A 12,995-nucleotide genomic window follows, 5' to 3' on the forward strand; every position below is an offset into this window, starting at 1 on the left:
AAAATTTGTTCCAAGCTGGGTCTCATCAATATTTGTTCCCCAGCTTGTAGTGGGGTATTAAAGGATACGGATACCAGAGTTATAGAATGATCTTAATATTAATTTGGTGTCTTTTCTAATTATCCAGTTGTTTCTCTTTATAAAGATGAATAATTTATCTAATCATTCTAAAATTAATCATATTAATATTAATATTTAAATAAGGCATATTTCCCTAGAACAAGAACTTATTTTTTATTTTCATTTATTGCTTTTAATAATATAGTCTTAAAAAAATTGTACAATAATTAATATAAAAAAATATATTTTCCAAAAAGTTATAGTCACATCATCATAGGTTTACAAATCAATTAAATAAGATGCAAATTATTATTACTAATGAAAATACATGTATCCAACTATTTATGGTAACAAAAAATATTTGTAACTAAAGAGTTAATTATTATAATAATAATCAAAATGAAAAAAATTATTTGATAAAATTAATATTAAAATTTTAAAAAACATTTACATAAAATATAATAATAAAAATATTTTTTTTTAATTTTTATAATATTATAATTACAAGAATCTCTTTAATTTTCTATAATCCATATAGTTATATTCATAAAGGTAAAAAACGATTAAAAATATATATATACAATAAAAACGGTTAAAAAAGCAATCACATTATTAATTGTTATACACACATACATCCATATTTTATATATATATATATATATATATATATATATATATTTGATATTAAAATTATCAAAACATATAAAGAAAGATATATCAATTTTTATAATGTTATAATTATATAATAGGAGTATTTATAATTTTCTATCACATTAACTACTCCTTGTTTTAGGTAATTTGTTATAAATAGATTGTATCTATAAGAATAAAAACAGTAAAAAAATATAGAAAACAGATCAAAAAAGAAATTCATATTATTAATTAGTACAACAACGTTTGAGAACGCAATGGAAGTATATAAGAATCAAAAGATTCAAGAAGATAATTTTACTCTATTATGAATTAGGTTATTTCTTTATACATTTCACAAAACTAATCTAATGAGTTTTGTGGGATTAGTAAAGTTAAATCCTATGAATCTGTGATTAATCATTCCAATTAGCAGTTTATGACTGCTTCAAACTCTCTTTTCTCAACATAAATTCAGTTCTCATGAACTTTCTTTACGAAAATGCACCGATTTTATCTCAATGTCAAAACAAACTTATTATTAATCAGTTTATGAAAATATCTGTCAATGATATTAGAGAACCATATATAATATCAATTTTTGATTTTTTTTTTCAGTTACCTCTTTTTTTCGAAGAATTATACGAAAAATCCGTAATAATAGAAAATTAACAGAAACTTATTAAAAGAAGTATTTTAAAAAATATATATCAAAATGAAAACGTTGCCATAAAAAATTGGCCAAATTTTAAATAAATAAACTCAATATAGTCAAATTGTCTCTGTTTACTATAAGGGAATGGGAATTAAAATTTATTATACTCTATTAAAAAGAAGAAATATGACATTTTCAATAAAATCCAATTATTATTTCATAATAAATGTTTAATAGGTTAAAAATATGTTAAATGGTATTATAAAAAAAGTTATTAAAAAGTTGAAAGAGTTTCTTTTATTGAAATACAAAAGAACATGCTATCTTATAATTTTAAATATGTTTGGTATAATTTGCAGTAAAACATTTTTAATACATTTTTCAAGTCCTTACCCAAAACCAAAAAATCATATTCCTTTGAGTGGGTCAAATGTATGCAGTTTGAACTCCTGTTTGATGGGTCAACTACTGAAGTTGAACATGAGGTGCACGTGTTTCTCTTATCCTCTTTCTCCATCGTCTGTGCCATACTTTTCAACAAAAAAACAGAACATATAAAAGGAAAAAAAATAAAGCACTGTCCATTTCCAATTTCCAAGCGAAGATCTGAGCTTCGATTAAAGGAATATACCGTGAGGGTGATCATAATTTTTACCCTGTGAGTTCACTTTGAGTTTCTCCTCCAAAAAAATAGTTTTTTTTCCCAATTCATTACTTCCCTTATCATCATTATTACAGTTTCAGGAGCCAATGGATTTCCTTTCTACTTCCTATTTCTGTATTCTGATTTTGTTGTGTTTTGCCTTCATTGTGTTTTCTGATGGATCATGCTTGTTATGAATTTGGGTTGAGTTTAATTCCTCGCTTGAGTATTCTGCAAAACTTTATGCATCAAGCATTGGTGCTTAGTTTGTTTGGTTTTTTTTTTGTATGGTCGATAACATCTTTCTAGATTTTGTATTTTATTAATTTTTCAATTTGGATTCTTATGCTGATCACTATTAGTGACTGTTGCCTCAAGATTTTTGTATCAAAGTTGCCACACGTGGAAAAATTTCACCTTTTTCTACTGGAACGTGTTTTTTTTGTATGTTTATTTGCATTTAAAACTCGTGAATCAACATGTTATCGATCCTGAGAAAGATTCTGTAAAGGTCATTAGTATAACCTCCATCAAGTTAAGAACATAATGATAGAATGAAACCTTGAATATCTGAAGAGGCTTCAAAGTTCAAATGGCCTTAAAGATATAGTAATTTGGAATGTATAACGTGAATTGTCTTAACTGGTTTTGAAAAATTCCAGGTTCTTATGATGGGTGAATCAGGGATGTCAAAATTCGGCTTAAATGTCAGGAAGAATGAGAAAAATGGTTTCCCAAGGGGACTGGACCCTGCAATATCTAAGTTTTTTGTGCAGCTCCAAAGTGTTGTAAAGGTCAGTAACTTATCTTGTGGCTTAAAAATTTATTAGGAACCTGTTATAATTCTTTTTTTTCTTCTGACTGCAGGCTCGGCTGAGTAGATTAGCTAAACAGGATGGAATGAATTTGGTGAGATCTGCCCAAAAAAATGACCATAAGCCTTTCAGTTACTCTGAAGCTGAACTGAATGAGCAACTACAAGCATGGAGAGAAAATCCAGCTTGGGTTGATAGGTCACCGTTAATAAAGGTGAGGAGAAACTAATTGGGAAAGTTTGATTTCCTTTAAAAAATGCTGGTTTCTTAATAAAACAAATGATAAAGGGACTTTAGTTGCCTCAGACTGTATGTAAACTAGCTTACCTTAGAGATGTATTTCTAACCTGTTGGTCTAAAATTTGTGGAGATACTTCTAAAATTTTAGAAATTAAGTATCTAGTAGTTTTTTTTATTCTTTTCTATTCAGATTTTAAAATACTTTGCAGTTAACTTCTCCACACCTTCAACATGGATGCTTTGTTTGTTGATGAGATCTAGTAAAGTATAGCAGATGCTGCTTTGACCAAACAGGAATTGGGTTACTCATTTAGGCCTGCTGGATCCTAGTGGATGTAAAATCTACACTGTCAAACTTTAAGTGATTAAGGAAATATCTATATCTGTCTACCTTCAGTGTATATTAATGTAATATTCCTTTTGGCAGGTCACTGTTCCCAAAGGTTCTCTTTGCAACCTCAATGTTGAAGTTGATGTTGGATTGCCCCCTGATGCAGTATATAATATAGTGACAGATCCTGATAATAGAAGAGTTTTCAAAAATATCAAAGTAAGTGACTTCATCATCCTTACTTCTGCTCAATGCTTTTGGTTACAGCCTTTCTCAAAATAATGCTTCATAAAACATTGAAGATTACCATTGATACAACTTTCTATTTCTTCGTGGGCCTAGATGTTTTTTATTGAACTTCAAGCTTAAGTAACCTGTGTGCTCCACTATTTTAGAAGTGTCTCAACTTTCTGCAATTCAACTTAGTGATATCTTTCTTTGTCAGGAAGTGATATCCAGAAAAGTTTTGGTTGATGAGGGTCATAGGCAAGTCGTTGATCTTGACCAAGCAGCCATTTGGAAATTTCTTTGGTGGTCCGGGACCATTTCGATTAATGTTTTGGTAGACCAAAACAGGAAAGACCACTCTGTAAGGATCTATCCCACTTTTAAATAATTGATGGATTTTCTATATGTTGAACGTAGTTTATTCAAGGCACACAAACTCACCCTAGTTATACACTTCTCCATTCCAAGACTCCTTTCTTAAATGCATATTTTATATATTTATTATGAGTTGGTCTTTAGTTGAATCAGTTGAAAGTTGAACATTAGGTAGAAGATACACTGGGCTTTCTGAAAATGTTCCACCCCGAAAGCATTTTAGCCCCTTGCTCCCTTCTATTTTAGATGCAAGCAATTAAAATTTACTCACAAATATTTTTCAAGTTCAACAATCTAAAGTTGGAGAAGATTTATCTGGAATTTTATTATATATCATTGGTAGACATAAAGATTGCTAAGCATTTTATGTGAATGAACTCTGACAAGCTGCTGATTTTCATCCTACGAAGGGTGTGTCTTACATACTGCTAAATAATTTTGTCAGATGAAATTCACGCAAACTAAGACTGGATTTATGAAAAAATTTGAGGGCTGTTGGAGGGTAGAGCCTTTATTTGTTGATGAAGCAATCTGCCATCCCTTTAAGCCTATGACAAAGGAAGACTATAATGTTTGTACAAGAGGCAAAGGAAGAATTGGATCTAAAGTTAGCCTGGAACAAATACTCCAGCCAGCAATTGTCCCTCCCCCTCCCATATCATGGTATTTGAGAGGAATTACTGCCCGGACAACTGAGATGCTTATAAATGATATGCTTGCAGAAACTGCTAGAATCAGAGGAGGGTATGAGGCTGAAAAGTCCAAGACACAAGAGCTGCAAGGAAATCCTGCTGAAAATGTGGACCTGGTTGCTAATTCAAATGACATTAAAGAAAGATGGATTTTGCGAAGAAAAAATGCAAAGCAGAGTCATAGAAAACAGATGGCTGCAAAGTGATTTTCCTATGTTTATTTAATTTTTTAAGCACTATATCTAGATTTTACATGTAGTTCAGTTTAAAGAATTCTAATGCATGCAGTTTATCACGCAATGTTAAAGTCACTAATTTTGTCTCATTGCATGGCATTTCAGTCGGATGAATTTATGTATCCGATAGCATAGCAAAACATCAACATTGTTTTTCTTTTCATTATTTCCTTGTTTTTTGTTTTTCTGAAGTTGCTCAACTCATTTGAGTATATAGTTCTCAAGAGACGACTTAATAGTTATGAAATGCGAGACCTGATTTTAGATTCCAGAGCAGCAAATGTACAATTTTTTATCGTCACCATTCAGTGGACTGGTAGATGGTAGAGTCAAACTTATACAAAATCACAAAAAGAAAAAAGTTTCTCATTAAATGAGTAACATTGCTTCGCCTTATGTATTCACACAAATCATTGTTTGTTATACAACACAATTCATTGATTGAAACTGAAAATGAACACTCCTTGTCATTCTAATTTTCCATCCTGCTTTAATTCTAGGCCAATAATCACTAGTTATAATCCTTACTTCCGACCATTATACAGAATAAAAAACTACAGAAGTTACAACTACAAGTCGTGGAAGCAACGAGGAATTGCTTCATCTAAGCTGCGTATACACTGCACTCTATACTCTCATCTCCATTGCACTCTCCATCTGATAGACTACGCAATATTTTATCCACGGCAAAAGATAACTTGCTGGGGCTTTTTTGCACCGCATCCTTGGCCAATAATTCCTTCAGGCCATGTTTATCAGAACTCATGAAGGAACCTACAGCACCTAGAAACCCTTCATGCCGCAAAAACATGGCCTTAGCTTCACCTTTTGACCTGAACAAAATTAAATATCAGGTTAAATGTTTGTTTTTATGATCGTACCCAAAGCAAGTATGCTCATAAGTCTAATCAAACCTTCCTGCATTATAGCCAGGGTGAGAATTACAATGACCGAATTTTATCTCCAACTCTAAATAACTATATCATCATGCACATGCAAACCCACACTTCTACACACCCAAAAGGAATCAGGACATGGTAATAATGCAAAGTTAGGCATCCACTGCGGCATTTGCAGAAAACTGATCAACGAAAATTAACACTTGCTTTTGTTGATGCAACAAACAACAACATAGAAAATACTCATGTTTTTGGACACCCTTTGATCATTTTGAATATAATGTTTGAGACTAGTATATCTTTGGTACCACAGCTTCAAAACTATAATGGTTGGTTTAAGAGATGGACTTCAGACTAAGACAGTAGCAATGTCATGAGTTTTGTTAGAGGTGAACATGTCGTGCATTGACAGGTTAGAAGCAAATAAAAGGAACACACACACATATATATATATAACCCTCACAGTCTTGGACATGGTCAGCACATAAATTCTAAAAGTAAGAACTAGTCCATGTCCCTCAACGTAGACCATGGTTTGCAGTAGGGTGGAGGAACGTCCTTCTCACTTACCAGAAATTAACAGCAACAGATAATGTGTCCATGGTAAAAGGATGCTTCCGAATAAAAAATCCACCAAAAAAAATCCTCTTCAGCCCAAAGCGAAGGGCATTTAAGTAAGAGATCTGAAAGCAAACAACAGAAGATACAAATCATCCTAAATACATTTCACTATTTAGGATGAGATAAATACTATCATGATCTTATGTTTAAGATTGGGAACAATGAAAGCAAAGGCAAAACATAATAACTCATATAAACATACATGTACATGCTGGTAAATGCTACGTCATTGAATAACTTATAAAATGAATATTCCACCTTAACCACATTTGTAAATGAAACTTTGCATCATGCAGATATTAAGGTAGTTCATTGAATGGAGAGAGATTATTGCCAAATTGTGTTACAATACAAGAAGTGACACCTATTTCTACTACTAATATAGGTCAAGAACACATGCCCAAACGAATAAGACTCCTAATTCTATTATCTAACCATCCTTTCCTTCTGTATAAATCAATGTAAAATATGTTTTTCAAACAAAAAACGATCAGCCAGCGAAGAAGATTTACAGTGTAGATGACATGACAATTATTTTTACATAAGTAAGAGGGATTTCTTAACCGATCTAAGTCTTCACATACTTATCTTCACTATCGATGCTTTACAATGGGTTTTAACTTCTAACCAACCATTGAAAATATATATCTTCGTAGATCTTGGGTGGGAAACAATGGAATGTACAAAATTATTCAGCATATTTAAGCATTCACATGGTAAAAGGGTACTAGAAGCGTGGAGATTCCATGAAGTCCATGAAAGTTCCATAAGAACAAAAGTGGAAGATTTGGAGGAATATTTTCCAGTTTTTTACATCAGAGATAAGTCTTCCTGCCGAATTGTAATATTTCGCTTCTAGTTGAATCCATAAAACTTTAAGCACTTCATCAAAAGCATCACCAGCAAAAATGGGAGGGAAAAAATAAAGAATATAACGAGCATTAATTTATTACACATATATTCAATGAGATGCATCTAGACCGCCCCACTGATCACTTCTTTTTTGGAAAAAAAATGCTATTATAGTGAATAAAGGAAATAACACCAAGGTGAAAGATATCCTCCACTAACCAACTATTATAAAGATAGCAAGAGGCAAAGTGAACATTGAAAATCGTTGCAGAAAACGAAGACAAATTGCAGGTTTGGAGTTTTGCCATGAAGTTTACACTAGATATGCATTATACACAGATATACAAATATCACGTATCATGATGACTTAGTTAATATTATCATGTAGTACACAACTGACCTGTCCAATATTATTTGAGATCATTCTTAGAAGGGATCGAGCAATATCTTCAGGTTTGTAATCTTCACGCTCCCTATTGTCAGAAATTGCCTTTCCAAAGCTAGATGCTATTGTAGTGGATGAAAGACCTATCTGTTATCAATCAAGGAAAAAATATATTCCAGCAAATAATCACTAGAATAATTAGATAATGTTATTCTCCATTTGAAACAATCACTTTTAAAGTCATCAACTGGTAACAGAAGAATGATTGTAATTTTAAACAGAAAAGGGGCATAAACTTTCACCAGTCATACCTTAGAATAGTCCATTCCACCATAAATATCTCCAACAAGCATATCTACCTGTCTGTTGTTCCCCCGATAACTTAATTCCAGCAGCTCATCGAAACTGAATCATTAAGTACACTAATGGTAATCCTATGTGGTCTATGTAGAAATCAATAATAGTGCATATGCTTCAGGAAAAGAAATACCCACCTCTTGCACTTGGTCAAAAGCTTGCCTAAACCCCAGAAAGTGCCTCCACCTATACTTGTTCCACTAACTCGCTCAAATTTTCCCTCTCCTTCCACCTTTACGGAAATATTACAATATTACTTTTAGTGTCTAAAAAAGAGTGCCAATTTGGAAACAAATTGAAGTAATGCAACTTTAATGATAACTACCTTAATCATACCAACACCAGACCCAATATTAACAAGAAGATAGGGATACAAATCATTTTTGTCAATCTGCACAAATTGCTTTTGATCGCCCATATAGGTAAATGCTTCCTGGTGGACCACCTATTGAAAGTACATCAAGACATAGACAAGGAAATTTTCAAGGTGTTTGAGTATGAAGACTAGAATTATTTTACAGAAAACTGAAGGAGCACTGCATGAGCAAAAGCCAAAATCAAAAGGAAAACAAAAAAGGAATTGTTTCCTTACTAGTACGTGATAGTGAAAGGTATATTTATATGCCATGTGCCTTAAAGGCTTCTCATATACCAGCAGTGACATGAAGAAAAGATAAATTTAACTACACAGAGAAAAGTATACTAAAATATAGTTTTGGTACAACAGTCCTAAACTGAAGATTTTGGCTTCATTTCCTGGAGGGGAATAGACATTCAAAGCAAACAATTATTTTACCCCATATTTTCTTATTCCAATACAATTTTTTAGAATCCTATAAAAGCTAGTCTTATTTGTCAATAACAAATAATGATTGTTGTTATATACTAATAGCTCCAAATTTACATAACAATCCCATATGCGTTTTGGATTGTATACTCATAGCCAACTAAGAAATGGTATTCTCAAAATCTCAATAAAAGTACATAATGGTGTAGTCTACTTTACAAAGACAGCCTACAAGATAACCACATTTAAAGTTCATTAGTTTGATTTGATATTATCTACTGCGCAGTTGGAAAAATAAGAACAAGGCGTTTTCCAAACAACAGCCTTGTACCTAGTTAACTTCTTACTTGACCAATGACAAAGAGCTAAATATAAACACTTCATACTAATTCTTGAAAAAAAAAATCCAAATATTTATGAAATTATGAATCCATAAACATTGATACTACCACTACCACTGGTAACATATTTCTTGAAAATAGATATTTAAAATTTATGAAAAGAAAAACTACTTATACAACTTAAGGCATTCATTGAATACCAAGGTACACATTTTCTTTTGGTGAATTGAAAGAGTATTTGTCCTTATTAAAGAAAGAAATGTCCTCTGACACAACCAGATTGAATACACGAAAGCCTTAATTTTTAATCATCATTCAGATGACCATTTCATCAATTATCTGAAATTATTACTTCATCAACAAACATAAAATATCTTCCAACACATTTTTCTCAATCTAACAGGAAAAGTTTTATTTTTTAAGACAACATTATACCATTTACTAAACCTAATTGTGCATAACAAGCATCTTGTGAACATACACGTAAATAGGATCAGGGCTAAAACTTACAACACCCTAAGTCCCTAATCATTATGTATATACTGTCAAAGCTTCACAGTCAGATACACATGCTGATCCGAATAAAAAATGAATCCAAATCTCAATAATTGAATTTGAAATTTAAAAATGAGACAATATGGAAACTAGTTTATGTTAAATCCTACCTCGAGAAGAAAATTCGCTCCTGCAACAAGGCAATCCATTTCATCTTCCTTGTCAAGAATGATTCCTAGTCTTTCCTTGAAGAGGTCTGCATATTTATATGCACCACCACCTGTGGCCTTCTCGCCAGTAGTTTTTCATTATTAATAAGTACATAACATAAATCCAAGTACCTTAGAACTAAGTAAACATTTTTTTGTATGGAATAGAGTATTTTTCATTATAAATATCTATTAAAGCTGGAACATGTGCATGCGTTACCTTTCGGGAACTACTAATATTCTTTCAATTTTAAATCAGCTTCTAGGAATTACATAGCTTCCAACCAAGGCAAAACAGAAGACAAGAAATAGAAACTGTTTCAAATCGTGGCATAGCCAATATTGAATTGGTTACTACTAACTTAGAATCTAAAGATTCTTTTCAAAACATCTATATGTACACTTAAGACAGAAATAGAAACAAAATCTTCATAATACATGCTTAAACATTTTAGTTTGATTACCTTAATAGCTATTGGCTGACTTCCAGGATTTTCTTGTGACTGACTACCTGAATTCATTATCAGATGCAAAAATTTCAGAACGACCTCAAAAACGGATTGAACACCATGATGAAATATAAGATGGGTATATATGTTTTTAGGGATTATATCAGTAAGAATAATATATATTTTTAAAGGATATTCATTATTTTGAAATTTTGAGTACTTTGGCCTGGGATTCTATGTCACCTAATAAGTAAATAAGATCCAGCTCAGCTTTCAAAGTCACAGGATAACAAATATAAAGGACAACAACAGTCTCACCAACAAGTACCCGAGACTTTTATGACCAATTATATATAGAACAAGTACAGCAAATTTTAGAGAAAGGAACAAAAGAATTTAGAAAAAAGAGGAATGAGATTCTCTTCAGTCAGCTTGGCAAATTAAACAGATATGGGATCCATATAAAGGTGGTTGAAGGAACCAAAATTGTCAGCAAGTTAGGTTCAGTTCAGTATGCAAGCAAACAAATACTGCTAACCATAAACAAGGTTGCATGCCTCAGAAAATTCAGTTACTCTGTGACAAACTTTGTTAACCATAAACACCATATCATTATGTACACACCTCCAATATGAAGTTTCATGGACTTGATAAATTCTAAGCAATCATTTATCTTGCTTGTTTCAAACGTCTTAAAACTGAGCCTCCCATTAAGAACAGGGTGTTGCTTACTGTCTTTGCATTTCTGCAAAGTCTTTCTATGAGATACCCCCTCCTCACCATCAACCAAATGATTGTCATCTTTTGTGAAGTAGACTAGCTTGGCAAGAGATCCTGTCAACAGATGGACAATATTATTTTAGGCAAGATCCAGCGATGTGGAAGCAAAACTTCTCTTTATAATTCACCATAACTGGCAGAAATCTGATAGTATTAATGATAGTTGCACAATAATAATCATGATTCCTTATTTTATAAAATTGCAATATGTTATCAACTGTCAATGTATCTGCAATCTTAATATGCCTGTTAGTTCAAGAAAAATGATGTCAATATCAAAAGTAATCATGTTTGACACCGATATTTCAGTTTAAAAAGTCTATGATTCCCACAATCAAAATAATACTCAAATTTTAGAACCTCTGCTATTTAATCACAGTGCATGGTGCTAAAATGCAGATTAGCAGTCCTCCAATTAAGAAAATTTTCATTTTCAAAGCTCAATCTGTGTATGAGAAAGATCATGATCTCCAGAATTCTGACATGGTTTGATCTCGGGGAATTGAATCAAGAAGATCTCCAATATTTCTCAACAGTAAACAAATTCCAACTTCTACTCCAATCTCAGCAAGCAAGTTAAATCAATCAAAGTGATAGCAAAATGCATCAAATTAAGAATTAAGAGTCCAGCCCAAAGACAGGTGTCAGAAATTTAACTCTACGCAATCGGATTTGAACAGCAAGATGAATTACCAAGAAAAACACCAAACTACTCGCAAAGCACAGGTTTTCAATAAACAACCATAGACATATAAATAAAACCAAAAACAATGCCAAAAACATCATTATCAACTGCCCAAAACCAGAAACTAAACACCCTATCAAAATTGAAATGTTTAACCAAAAGGCGTATATCCCACAAAATTTCACAAAGCAAAGATGTTAAATTTGACTGAAAACCACTAAAGGGGCAACTCTGAAATCTAAAACAAAAAAGAAACAGAATATAAAAAAGCTACAAGATAAAAGATGAAACCCACCTCCAATATCCAAAGCTAGATGATATACATGAGTTGGTTGGTTAGGATCCAAAATTGGTTGAGTTTGACCATCTCTGAGATCCATTGCTTTTGTTATTTCAGTCTCTAATATCCTTTTTAGGATTAATAAATGGTAAAATAGAGTTATATATGTGATTTTCCAAACCCCTTCATCTCGGATACGCAATTTACACATTCATTGTTACATTTTAAAGAGAACAAAATGATTAATAAATAAATTAATTAAAGAACTTCAAAACAAGAGGATTCATTAGAATTTGAAGTGATTATTTGATTTGTAGAGTTAATTAGAGACGGAAAATGGAGACAGAGATGGAAAGAGAAGTAGGTAGGAGATAGATGTTATAGGATAGGCTGCTTTCAAGAATAACCCTACCAAATAAGATCACATCGTTTAGCTCGCTTGTTCACGTGTCAATTCAATGCATGGAACACACTTCCTTGTAAGACAACATCACCATTCATTATTTTAAGGAAACAAAATAAAAATTGATAACAAATAAGTACTTTTAAATATAGAAAGTATATTATAATTAAAATATGTAATAAATAAATAATTTAATATATTTATATATATAAATTATATTTTATTTTATGATAAATAATTTATGCTATAGTATATTATTATTTTTAATTATTAATAAATTTAAAATTAAAGTTAAAACTAAACATTTAATAATCGAAAAAATTTATAAATTAAATTAATTCATCTCATCACTATCCTTTATACTATTTTTCCTTTTCATTTATTTCTATTTTAAGTCAAAGATACTTTTAGCCTTTATTTGAATCATATAATGAAAAGTGAGAAGTAAAAAACAAATAAAAAAACTGTTAGAGAAGAAGAAGAAAATAAATAAAAAGTTTAATCCTCTTGTTTGTTAATAATAATTTTATTTATTATTTTTTTATAA

The 12,995-nt window shown here is 31.3% G+C and overlaps 2 protein-coding genes across 2 annotated transcripts; one reads left to right on the forward strand and one right to left on the reverse strand.

Moving 5' to 3' along the window:
- Positions 1-1,763: 1,763 nt before the first annotated feature.
- Positions 1,764-5,176, forward strand: LOC137806550 (uncharacterized). The gene is made up of 6 exons (XM_068606745.1): positions 1,764-2,003; positions 2,651-2,782; positions 2,856-3,017; positions 3,471-3,593; positions 3,820-3,963; positions 4,423-5,176. Exons 2-6 carry the CDS (start codon positions 2,657-2,659, stop codon positions 4,873-4,875), a joined length of 1,008 nt encoding a protein of 335 aa, XP_068462846.1. The 5' UTR covers positions 1,764-2,003; positions 2,651-2,656; the 3' UTR covers positions 4,876-5,176.
- A 79-nt stretch (positions 5,177-5,255) lies between these two features.
- On the reverse strand, positions 5,256-12,524 carry LOC137806549 (pantothenate kinase 1). Its single transcript, XM_068606744.1, has 10 exons — positions 12,061-12,524; positions 10,925-11,134; positions 10,316-10,362; positions 9,813-9,929; positions 8,345-8,464; positions 8,157-8,251; positions 7,974-8,067; positions 7,678-7,809; positions 6,375-6,487; positions 5,256-5,738 (listed from the first exon to the last, which is right to left on the reverse strand). Exons 1-10 carry the CDS (start codon positions 12,254-12,256, stop codon positions 5,510-5,512), a joined length of 1,353 nt encoding a protein of 450 aa, XP_068462845.1. The 5' UTR covers positions 12,257-12,524; the 3' UTR covers positions 5,256-5,509.
- Between the last annotated feature and the right edge of the window lie 471 nt (positions 12,525-12,995).

This window comes from Phaseolus vulgaris, chromosome 3 (assembly GCF_000499845.2).
Source record: "Phaseolus vulgaris cultivar G19833 chromosome 3, P. vulgaris v2.0, whole genome shotgun sequence".
NCBI classification, from domain to species: domain Eukaryota; kingdom Viridiplantae; phylum Streptophyta; class Magnoliopsida; order Fabales; family Fabaceae; genus Phaseolus; species Phaseolus vulgaris.